This window comes from Alosa alosa, chromosome 17, assembly GCF_017589495.1.
Source record: "Alosa alosa isolate M-15738 ecotype Scorff River chromosome 17, AALO_Geno_1.1, whole genome shotgun sequence".
Taxonomy (NCBI): Eukaryota; Metazoa; Chordata; class Actinopteri; order Clupeiformes; family Clupeidae; genus Alosa; species Alosa alosa.
In genome coordinates, this window is record NC_063205.1 from 2,637,444 (window position 1) to 2,649,943 (window position 12,500).

Consider the following 12,500-nt stretch of genomic DNA (forward strand, 5'->3'; position numbering starts at 1 on the left):
TATATTTAGAACTTTAGAAAGAAAAAGTTTGAGAACCACTGGTCTAAACCAACAGGCTAATGGTGTGGGAACAGTCTTCACATTAGCCTACATGTTACATGCTGCCCTGTAGGGATACTTCAGATGAGGCCTTTTAAAAAGTTTTTTTTTTACGACAGCAGCAGCCTCATGTCAATCATCATTGCTTTTGTTTTTGAACGCCACATGCTTACGAGCGATTAACCTGTTGTCTAAATGTACTCATTAGCCTTCAGATCATTAGCCTTTAGGTTACTAGAATGTTGTCTAAATGTATTCATTAGCCTTCAGGTTACTAGAATGACGTCTGCCTATTTGTTTCACCTTTTCCCATCTTAATGGTCCAAACTTCACATATTCTCCATCAAATAGACTCGTTACAGCCTAGACTACATACAAAAATACAACAGAAGTGGCCTAGTTTAATATAATATCGCTCACGTTAACAACATTGGAAGAGGCTTCTACTAGGCTACACAGCTGCACTAACAGAGGCTTCTACTAGGCTACACAGCTGCACTAACAGAGGCTTCTACTAGGCTACACAGCTGCACTAACAGAGGCTTCTACTAGGCTACACAGCTGCATTAATAGAGGCTAGTCAACATGTTTTTTTTTTTTCATCTAGCCCCCTGTCACCTGTCACATCCCTGCATACATACACACTCTTCTGCAGACCCACACTGTAGGCTGTTAGCACATATAAACATACCATACTGCCCCCCCAACCACACACACACACACACACACACACACACACACACACATATATATAAACACACACATAAACACACACTCACACACACACAAACACACAGAAACACACACACACACACACATATAAACACACATATAAACACACACACACACATATTTAAACACACACATAAACACACACTCACACACACACAAACACACAGAAACACACACACACACACCGATTGCAGTCTGGGAACAGACAGCTAGTGGTGTGTGTGGTGTGTGTTGCAGTGAGGGAAATGAATGTGGGCCTAGAAAGCAAAGACGAGACGAAAATCACTTACCTCCTCACGCAACTTTATCAACTGTCTCAGGAAAGCAGAAAGAGAGAGGGAGAGAGTGAGAGAGGGAGGGCGAGAGACACAGGGAGTCAGTGAGTGAGAGAGAGATAAAAGGCAGAGCAATGGCAGGTAAACATCAGTCATGCAGCGAGCTACGGAATTAACCTTGACGATTTATCAGTTTGGATGTTTAGCATTTGGAAATCATAGACAAACACATTAAACGCAGCTAAACACGGAAACTCACAACGACTTTTTTGAACAAACAAAGATCAAGTTCTCGCACTTGTCACATTAAACAAAGCGAGTGAGAGAGAGCAGCGCTGCTCGCGACGCGCCTCCCATCATCATCAAGGAGCGGAGGAAAATCAGTCACATCACAGCAGCGCGCCAAGCCACGCTGCACCGCACCGCCAGAGAAATGAGGAACACACACACACACACACACACACACACACACACACACACACGCACACGCACACGCACACGCACATGCACACACGCACAGTCACAACCACGCACACAAGCGCACACACACACACACACACATACTCTGTTTGTGTGTGTGTGTGTTTGGGGGGGATGTACAGTACACAGCTTGCGTTTGCCGTTTGCTTGAGTCAGGGAAACAAAGGCTGGCGCGGTCACAGCCCTGATGAGCTACCACTGCGCGCACACACACACACACACACACACACACACACGTACACACGTACACGTACACACACACACTCCTCTCACCTGCATGTACACACACACACACACACACACACACACACACTCCTCTCACCTGCATGTACACACACACACACACACACACACACACCTCTCACCTGCATGCATGCACACACACACACACTCCTTTCACCTGCATGTACACACGTACACACACACCTCTCACCTGCATGTACACACACACACACACACACACACACACACACACACACACACACACACACACACACCTCTCACCTGCATGCATGCATGCACACACACACACACACACACACACACACACACACACACACATACACACACACTCCTTTCACCTGCATGTACACACATACGTACACACACACACACACACACACACCTCTCACCTGCATATGCACACACACACACACACACACACTGCTCTCACCTGCATGTACACACACACACTCCTCTCACCTGCATGCACACACACACACACACACACACACACACACACACACACTGCTCTCACCTGCATGTACACACAAACACTCCTCTCACCTGCATGCACACACACACACACACACACACACACACACACACACACACACTCACACACACCTCTCACCTGCATGCACACACATGCACACACACACGCGCCTCTCACCTGCATGCAAACACACACACACACACACTCCTCTCACCTGAATGCACACACACACACACAGTCCTCTTTCTCACACACACACTTCCTAACCTATTCATATACACACAAGGTCTTCTCACCTGCTCACACACACACACACACACACACACACACACACACACACACACTCCTCTCACCTGCATCATGCTATGTCACTAACTAACACACTCTCAATATTTGATACGCCTGGGTATTATGCATGGCAGTGTGTGTGTGTGTGTGTGTGTGTGTGTGTGTGTGTGTGTGTGTGTGTGTGTGTGTGTGTGTGCACCCCCGGTGTGAAGAGGGAGATGCAGTGAGATGAGATGAGTGGAGAGGAGAGGAGAGGAGCTGTGTGTGTGGCAGAGGAAAGGGCCAAACACACACACACACACACACACACACACACACAGGGCCTGCTGCTGTTGCTGCTTCTGTTGCACGCTGGGGTAGTGGGGGACAACAGAGGCTCACTGGGACCACACCATGGAGGTCTAATCAGGCGTAATCAGCTCTCTCTCTCTCTCTCTCTCTCTCTCTCTATTATTCTCTCTCTATTCTCTCTCTCTCCTCCCCTCTGTCCTACTATGTGTGTGTGTGTGATTTTAAAGGGGAGACTGGCAATCTTGTCTCAGCTGTCTGAGTTTTGTCTCCTCTCCTATCCTCTCTTCTCCTCTCCTCTCTTCTCCTCCTATCCTCTCTTCTCTTCTCCTCTCTCCTTCTCTCCCCCCTCCTCTCTCCTCCTCTCCTCCCCTCCCCTCTCCTCTCCTCCTCCCCTCTCCTCTCCTCTACTCTCTCCTCTCTTCTCCCCTCCCCTCTCCTCTCCTCCTCCCCTCTCCGCTCCTCTTTACTGTATCACCGTGGAGACGAAAGGCAGGGGGATGTAAGGAGGTCCTGGGATGCCCGTCTCAAGAAAACTCCCATGAATCAGAAGGAGGAGAGCAGGGCAGGTGTGTCTCTCTCTCTCACACACACACACACACACACACACACACACACACACACACACACACACTCAACAAGCCAGCGGCAAGCAGGTCGAGGAGGAGATGAGAGATGTTTGCTCAACGCTCAAAAGACGCAGTGATGAATACAACACACACAAACACACACACACACACACACACACACACACACACACACACAATGCCCGCGCGTACACACAGAAATCACATGAGTGCACAGCTCAATGGCCGCTAAATCCAAATAAGCTGAGAAATAAAACAAGGAAAAACAAGATGAAAAAGAAAAACAATGAATAAAACTATGGAATAGAATCTTTAAAATAGTTTAATATGAGAAACAAATTTGGAAATAGAAAAAAAGTGAAAATATTAGATAAAATAAAAATAAAAGATACAATTCAAATGATCTTAAATGATTATTATATTTTGCATTCATAATATATAATATACATTTATATAATAAATAATATATGTGTATTTATAAGATCTATCTATATGTATACGGGGAGAAATGTTTAAATTCTATTTCAATTACACATTTTGGTATTCAACTATTATTGCACCTCCATTTAATATTTGATGATATCTTTTACTAATCCCACTATTTTATTATCCTTATTGTTTATATATCATGATATCTTATTTATTTACTATTTTATCATCCTTATTGCTTTTGTTGTTGTTATTGTTTTTAGTTTAAAGGAAAATAAAAAAAAATACATTTTACTTACATTCATTTGAACTCATTTCGAAAAAATAAATCTAGGGGAAAATAAATATATAAAAGAAAAAATGTCAAATAATGCTTTTTTTAAGAATTATAGAAAGAGTAGTAAAAAAAAAACTAAACTAAAAAGTGAGTGTGTCTCTGCACTTGGCCAGGCAACATATTTGGTATTTCTGCCCGTCACTCTGCCACACACACACACACACACACACACACACATCTCCTGTGACCATCCCGAGTCTCCAGAATCAAAACAGCTTTTGACACAAAGCGCTAAGCTCCCCCCGTCCCATCCTGTGTCCTCATGCCCTCACACACACACACACACACACACACACACACACACACACACACACACACACACGCCCTCTCGGAGGGGACGCGCGGCCGGTGGTGCCCGGCATGCGGCTTTTATTTTGCGGGGTCAGCGCGCCTGAGTTGGCAGCATTATCGGGGGGCGCGGAGTTTAAAACAACATGAGAGGCGCGGCTCTTTTGGGTCGAGCCGGACCTCCCGAGCCCGGCCTACACACACACACACACACACACACACACACACACACACCAGAGCCTGGCCTACCCCAGGTCGCCTCCCCCGGCTCAGTGACCGGCACACAAAACTTGTTCCATCTCGTTTGTGCTGCGCGGACGCTCCGCGGCCCTGTCCCCGCCCTGCACTGTCGGCTTAGCACTCGCGCTCAACGCACACAGCGCGCGATCCGCTTCTCACAACGCTGCTTTCCTACGTTGTCTGTGTCTCTCTTCCTCTGTGTTGCTCGACTCTTCTCTTCTCTTCGCTACAGTCTTGAGTACGTTTAGAAGAGCATTCTCTTTGGCACCTGCGTTTGCGCCTGCCTTGGCTTTTTCGTCGGGTGGAGGAGGAGGAGGAGGAGGAGAAGCCGTAAACGCGGAATATTGTGAAATTCGTGTAATTATGCCGCTGAGTGCGCGCGAGCAAGCGGACGCCTGCCTTCTGTTTTTTTAATGCCAGCCAGGATTGAAAAACTGCACTGCTGCAAGTTTTCTGTTATGATAATCAGCCGGTTTTTCAAACAAAGATTTTTTTTTTTTATTCAATATGGAATTCGATACAAGTGGTAATGTGCTTCCTTTGTTGCCAGTAAAATCTGGCTCACGCCGGCTCCAACCGGCACAATCTCCGGTGGCCAAGCATGCAGCTGTGACTGAAATCGAAACTATTCCGCAGAGTGTACGCCTGCGAAAAAAAGTGTGTGCGCTCACAAGTATGTGTGTGGCAAAAGTGTGTGTGTGCGCTTGCATGTGTGTGTGTGTGGATGTATTGTTCTGGGGAGGGGGGTGAGGGAGGAGAGAGGGCTGGGCAGGGGGGGGGGGGATGTGCAATGGCAGACTAGCACATTATTAAAAAAGCAGGCGATAGCGCCAACTCTGTCTCTGTCCGCATGCTGATAACGAATAGATGCCCAACTCCATTAAACCGTCCTTTGGCCATTATCGCAAGGCCAACACACCATTTTCACAACTTACCACGCTCGCCTATTTACTTCGCACGAAATCCTTACCATGTAACGAACAGATTTGTGACTCGTAATGATCGGGCTGGCCAGGGCCATATGAAATGATCCCGACCTCGCTCAGATCGCGGGGAATTAAATTGACCGCCACCCCCACCCCCCACCCCCACCCTCCTGTCTATCTCTGACTACCCCCCCCCCCCACCTCTATCGCTGGTGTCACGCCGATTAAAACAGACTGAAGTTGGGAGTACTTCACTCCCAGCAAGCCACAGTCTCCTGTTATCTCTCAAAGTTTCCAACATGGAAATAAGGAAAATACTGCACCTGGGCAGGGAGACGTGTGTGTGCGCAAATTAAGTGTGTGTGTGTGTGTGTGTGTGTGTGTGAAAGGGCTACGTCTATATGTTAATTATTTAAATTCTACTTTGAGATATTTAAACTCAAAATTATATTTAAAAATTTTTTTCCATTTTAGTCACAATTAGTTACTTAAAGACTAAGCTTGTTACAGACTTTTCTCCATCTGATGTGAGTCCCAGAGAAGCCTGCATTGTTAAAACTCCATAACTCCAGCGCCTAACTGATAATTCTAGACCTGAACAAGCGGCGCATCTGAGCGGCTCTTCCGCCGCATGTTGTTTCCTTTCTTTCCCTTTTCATTTGTCGAGGTTAGGGTGGGTTCCTAGCGAGATCGCACTCGCCCCCCGGCACCTCTTTGGTCTGCGGGATGTTTTCAACGGCAAACGCTGCCTTCTACCCAGAGACGGAGCCTCCACTTTCAATATGTCCTTGTGCTTAAGGTTAGCATCTCAGCGCAGCACCCTGCGGAGGCTCGTGTGGACCTCGCAAACACTGGCATTGTGGGGGATTGAGAGCAGAGCGCCATTGTACTGAAATAAATAAATAAATAATAAATATTAGAAAAAGGAATAAAAACAGATAGGTACAAATAAAATAATAAAATAAGCGAGTGTCACCGCTGAACCAGTCTTCCTCTCCACCTATGAAGCAGAATAACAGAGGACAACGACGAGGGAAAAAGGACACACACACACACACACACACACACGCAAAAAACAGACTTGAAGTTGAAAAGCAGAAGTTACTCCCCGAGATGAAATATGATCCTTTAATCTAATTCCAGCAGTTAAAAAAAAGCAGAGAACTGGGAGGCTGTTTAATTCTTTTGTGCGAGTATCTTAAAAATGCATTTAAAATGAGTTAATCTGCAGCTCTGCCACTCTCATTCACAATTACCGCAGATTAAAGTGAAAAGAAGTCATTGGCTTCTGAATAATTAGGGCCCACAATCAGCCGCTCTACAGAGAAAAGGAAAATTATATAAATGTATATAAGCGGTATTTATATATTTATATATTTGTGTGGTCTTTGTTTGACGACAGCTTGACGGGAGCCTGGTGGATGTGACAGGTTTGGCAGCGAGTGCACCCCATCTCCTCCAGACGCAGGGAGCCGACGCGAGGTGCGCTCGTTTGGAGCAAATATGCATATCAATTACGCATCTCAGACTGCCGTACATATGTCTGTAAGATGCGCCGGGCCACAGGTCAGCATTGAAATGGAAATAAGGAAGCAATCAAAAAAATAAAATAAAGAAAAATAAAGAAAATGGAGCAACTTTCTTTTCTTCACTTTGCGGTTGATTATGATCTCATCACCTAATATAGCCCATCAGGAAACCCAGGGGCAAGTGTGTGTGTGTGTATATGTGGGCTTGTGATTATATGTTTGTATATATATATATATATATATATATATATATATATATATATATATATATATATATATATATATATATATATACACACACACACACACAGATAAACAAACAAACATATACTCTTCTGTCTGTGTGTCAGTGTAATTGTGTGACGAGTGGCAACTACATTAAGTATACAGCATAATGAAATACAAGCACAATAAAATACAAGGTGGGGACCTGCTACCGAGTGTGTGTGTGTGTGTGTGTGTGTGTGTGTGCCGCGTGTGTAACAGCTGTGAGCTTGAAAGTTAAGACAGCCCGTCTCGAGTGTTTAGAAATCGTCGTTTTAAGGTTGTTATTGTTTGCTGCCGGTGAGTGCTTTATCTTGATGCAGAGTGTCAGGGCTGATTCAGAGGGACGGGGCGCTAAAAGTAGGTGGCATAGTTTTGTTGTGTTTCTCCCTGTGTGTTTGATAGCAATGAATGAATGAATGTGCTTTCTGAAGCCTCCTCACAAACAGAGCCCTCTTTCATGCTGCCAATATCAGTCATAGGACGCTCACACTTATTACACTCCATTAAACAGCACCACAGTCTGGGGTGTCAGAAAATAATAATAAAATAAAAAAAGTTTGCAGTGATGTAATTTTGGAGGAAGAGAAAATAAATTGTATTTCTCAATAATCCTTTTGTGTTCTACGCACTCCAATGATTTCTTTCAGGCATATTGTCATGCATTGTTTTCCCGAGGCGAGGAGGAGAAATGTAAATAAATGAAATATAAAAAACAAAATAAAAACATGAAATGCAGATTACGTTCAACCTTTTTGTCAGAACTGCTTTCATTATACCTTAACCATTTTAAACACACTGAAGAAAATATTTTTATGTTTCAACAAAAAATGTATGCGTAGTTGTTTGTATTCATTTTTTTAATGTATTTTTGTCCTATATTGAACATTAATCCTTCATTTTCAGTTATTGACTTATTAATATGAAAGCAATGTTGCTCATTTTACATTTATTCGATGCAACTGTCTGAAAATAATCAAATCACTTAAAGCAATTGTCTAACAATTACCAAAAATTTGTAACATTTTTTTCAACTGGATAAATGGTCTTTTCCAGACTTCTAAAATGAACAATAGATTGCGATCACATTCTAACACAACTGTTATTTTACAAATTAATTTTATCAACATTGTTAATATTCTACTTAAAAAAAAAACATTTAAAAAAAAATAAAACATTCAAAAATGTGATCACATTTTTGTATCCATGAATTCTTTTCTTTCATACTTGGACTATTGTTATAAAATATAATGCCAGCGCTGCTAAACGAGTGAGACCGAATCGTGCAGGGTGTGTGTTTTTTTTCAGCTATTAAATACGAGTGTCGTAACCCGCTTGAGTCGACTCTAAGACTCCACTCTCCTGCGCTCACAAAGGATGCGTGCCAGTGCGGGATTGTCACAACTTCAGCAGTTTGAAGTCATTAGAAAGCGGCGTGCTTTCTTCCCCGTAATAAAGCTCTGACAGGTAATACAGAGGAAAGGAAGTCTCAGCCCAGTGCAGACTCCAGGAGCAGCAAAGAGATACACCAGATTGATTTGGCTTTTTTCCTTTCTTTACTCTCTTTTTGTAAACGAGCACCTTCAGGAGGCAAGCTAAGCATCTGAGTACCAGCTGTGGTGTGGTGTGTGTGTGTGTGTGTGTGTGTGTGTGGTAGAGGCCTGGCGCTCCATACAGACCCCTAGGCTCATTGAGAGCAGGGCAGCTTTGCATTAAACAGTGTTGCTTCCGCTTGACTTGGTGCCAATGCCACCAATATGGCTCCTAGAAAGGGGGCATGCTGCTGGCCCCTGGCTTCCCTGCCCCCTGACCCCCCCACACACACACACCCACACACACACACCCAACAGACACACACCCTCCCTCCCTGAGGAGCCCCTAGCCTGATTAGCACCCTACCTGACTCTCTGAGGAAGCAGCATCCTCCCCCAGCAGCTCTGTGCGAACCTCATCACTGTAGGCGATCCGTGACCTTTTCTGGAGAGAGAGAGAGAGAAGACAGAGATAGAGAGAGAGAGAGAGAGAGAGAGAGAGATGGAGAGAGAGAGAGAGAGAGAAAGACAGCAAGAGAGTGTGTGTGTGTGAGAGAGAGATAGAGTGAAGGACATATAGACAGAAGTTATAAAAAAGAGGGTGAAAAGAGGAAGGGAAAGATTAGGAAGAGGAAACAGAGAGAGAGGAGAAGGGAGAGAGAGAGGGAGGAAGGAAGGGAGAGAGAGAGGGAGGAAAGGAGAGAGAGAGGGAGGAAAGGAGAGAGAGAGGAGAAGGGAGAGAGAGAGGGAGGAAAGGAGAGAGAGAGGGAGGAAGGGAGAGAGAGAGGGAGGAAGAAAATCATCTTTAGTTCAGATGTGTTCTTGAGACACACACAGAAACAAGCTGCATTTGTGAGGCTGGAGAGCCCCCTAATGGCCTAACACACACACACACACACACACCTGCAACGTGTGTGTAAGTGTTTGTGTCTGAGTGAGTTTGAGTATGAAGGCATGTAATTGATTAAGTGTGTGTGTGTGTGTGTGTGTGTGTGTGTGTGTGTCTCTCTCTCTCTGTCTTTGTGGGTGAATGAGATTGTGTCTGAATGTGTGAGTGTTAGCGTATGTGATTGTGTGTGTGTGTGTGTGTTTCTATAACAGAGAGAGGCAGAAAAAATGTATTGTGCTGAACTGATATACTGTGTGTATTTACAGAGGCCGAGAAGCTAAATGTTTCTTGGCTTGACTGCAGGACAGGTTCTATCAGAATGTGAGTGTGTGTATGTTTGTATGTGTGTGTGTGTGAGTGTGTGTGTGTGTGGGAAGTGTGTATGCAGGAAGTATGTTTCTTCTAAGCTGGGGGAGGCTGTCAGGAGGATATGTCATGCTCCACACACACACACACACTTCTGATAGAACCTGTCCTGCAGTCTGACACAGAATAATTTAGCAGCTGTGTGATGGAGACTGGCACACTGGTGCTCCCTCGGCAAACACACACACACGCGCACACACACACGTCACTATAGGCTCAAGAGAAAAAGAACAATTCCATATCATAAAAAAAAGAAAGTCACACACACATCCAGATACAGCTCGTAACATGGCACCTCCAAATCTCACAGCATCAATAAAACTGTGTAACACTCTCACTCTCACACTTGTCACGATACCAAAATGTTTTGATACCGATACCAAGTCAAGAACTGCGATTTTGATACTTCTTCGATACTTTTTAAAAAATGTATTTGATTTGGGGGCCCCACCACCTTGACATCATCATAAGTAATATTGAATATACTGTAGTGTGATCATTCACACCAGTGGCCATCCCAGATTCTGCTTGACTCTCTCCACACAAACACACATGGAAAATGATGGCTTATGTCATATTTCATATTTTCTGCATAATTACTAGTAAATATATTTAGCAATTTGAAAACTATTCTAAAAGTATAACTATTCTTAAACTATTACACTTAGGCATATCTTTAATGTGGTGTGTAGGTCTAATTGAGTGCACATTGGTGATGAGTAGGTCTAATTGAGTGCACATTGGTGATGAGTAGGTCTAATTGCGTGCACATTGGTGATGAGTAGGTGTAATTGCGTGCATATTGGTGATGAGTAGGTGTAATTGCGTGCATATTGGTGATGAGTAGGTGTAATTGCGTGCATATTGGTGATGAGTAGGTGTAATTGAGTGCACATTGGTGATGAGTAGGTCTAATTGCGTGCATATTGGTGATGAGTAGGTGTAATTGCGTGCCTGTCACTTTAAGAAATACGTGAGAGTAATTGACCTTGTCTCACGGTTTTAGTCTAGTGAATAAAAGTTGCACATAGCGCATCAGGATATGTGGATGCAATTAATTATGTTTTGTATGTCGTTAGATAAAATAAATGTTCAAAAAATGTACAAATCGAAGAAAATCTTTCTGGGCTCATAGAAGAGATGAGTGTCTTGCAATGTTCACTAATGATTTTAGCACTATTGTCGACCGTGACCCGAGATAGAGAAATAGTTAGCAAGGATTCCATTGAACCCAAATAGTAGGCCTAAATGACCAAAATCCCACAGCCTAGGTAGGTTAGCAACACAAACTTGAGAGATGCAAGTGAGCAAGTCAACTTGATATTAGCCTATTATTATGTTTTACCATAGCATCACTTGAACTAGCAGCCATGTCTCGCTGTTTATAGCACGACAGCTGCGCTTACGTGTGTGTGTGTGAGGAGAGAAGACGCACAGCCACAGGTTACGGGAGGAGGCACTAGAAGCTTGCTTTGTGCACAAGCATGTTACTTCAAAAGAACACGGTCATTCTCAAAAGTATTGATACTAATAAAATTAGGCATCGTGACATTTTTAATTTCAGGGTATTGCGAGACTTTTGTAGTATCGGTGCACCGTGCAACACTAACACACACACACACACACACACACACACACACACACACAAACACCTCTTCAAACGGACTCTGGACTATACACACACACTACCAGAGAGAGAAATAAACTCTATTGCTTCCTTCTAGCTCTCACAGAGCCTTTTGCTTAGACACCCAGAAACAAGGGAGAGAGAGAGTGTGTGTGTGTGTGTGTGTGTGTGTGTGTGTGTGTGTGTGTGTGTGTGTGTGTGTGTGTGTGTGTGTGTGTGTGTGTGCATATACTTCATAACATTTCATCAAAAAGCCATAGATGGGCAACCACTTCTCCTCAGTGGCTGAACACCTTGTCCAAGTGTGAAGGTGTCTCAGGCGTGTCCACAGGTGAAGGGGCTGTGTGTGTGTGTGTGTGTGTGTGTGTGTGTGTGTGTGTGTGTGTGTGTGTGTGTGTGTGTGTGCCTCAGGCTTGTCTATACGTAAAAGGGCTGTTTAGACTGACTTGCACTAGACTGGACACAGACAGAGTGTGGCTGTGCATTACATGATATTGCAAGTCAGTACACTTCACCACACACACACACACACACACACACACACACACACACACACACACACACACACACAGGAGCGGTACAGCACGGACATGATGAAGCAACAGCTCTTCGCGCTTTGACACTTCGTTAGGAGATTTAGAATAAACCTGATGTACGCATCAAGGCGTT

The 12,500-nt window shown here is 44.2% G+C and overlaps 1 protein-coding gene across 4 annotated transcripts in view; it reads right to left on the reverse strand.

Moving 5' to 3' along the window:
• The window catches only part of vti1a (vesicle transport through interaction with t-SNAREs 1A), a 177,236-nt gene that overhangs the window by 114,595 nt on the left and 50,141 nt on the right, over nt 1-12,500 (reverse strand). For 2 of the 4 annotated variants that reach the window (XM_048267348.1, XM_048267350.1), the window contains exons 4-5: nt 9,317-9,394; nt 1,062-1,082 (exon numbers count right to left, since the gene is read on the reverse strand). In XM_048267348.1, coding sequence (XP_048123305.1) covers nt 1,062-1,082; nt 9,317-9,394 — 99 coding nt within the window. The remainder of the gene's footprint in view (nt 1-1,061; nt 1,083-9,316; nt 9,395-12,500) is intronic. The other 2 variants (XM_048267349.1, XM_048267351.1) reach the window with 1 other exon arrangement.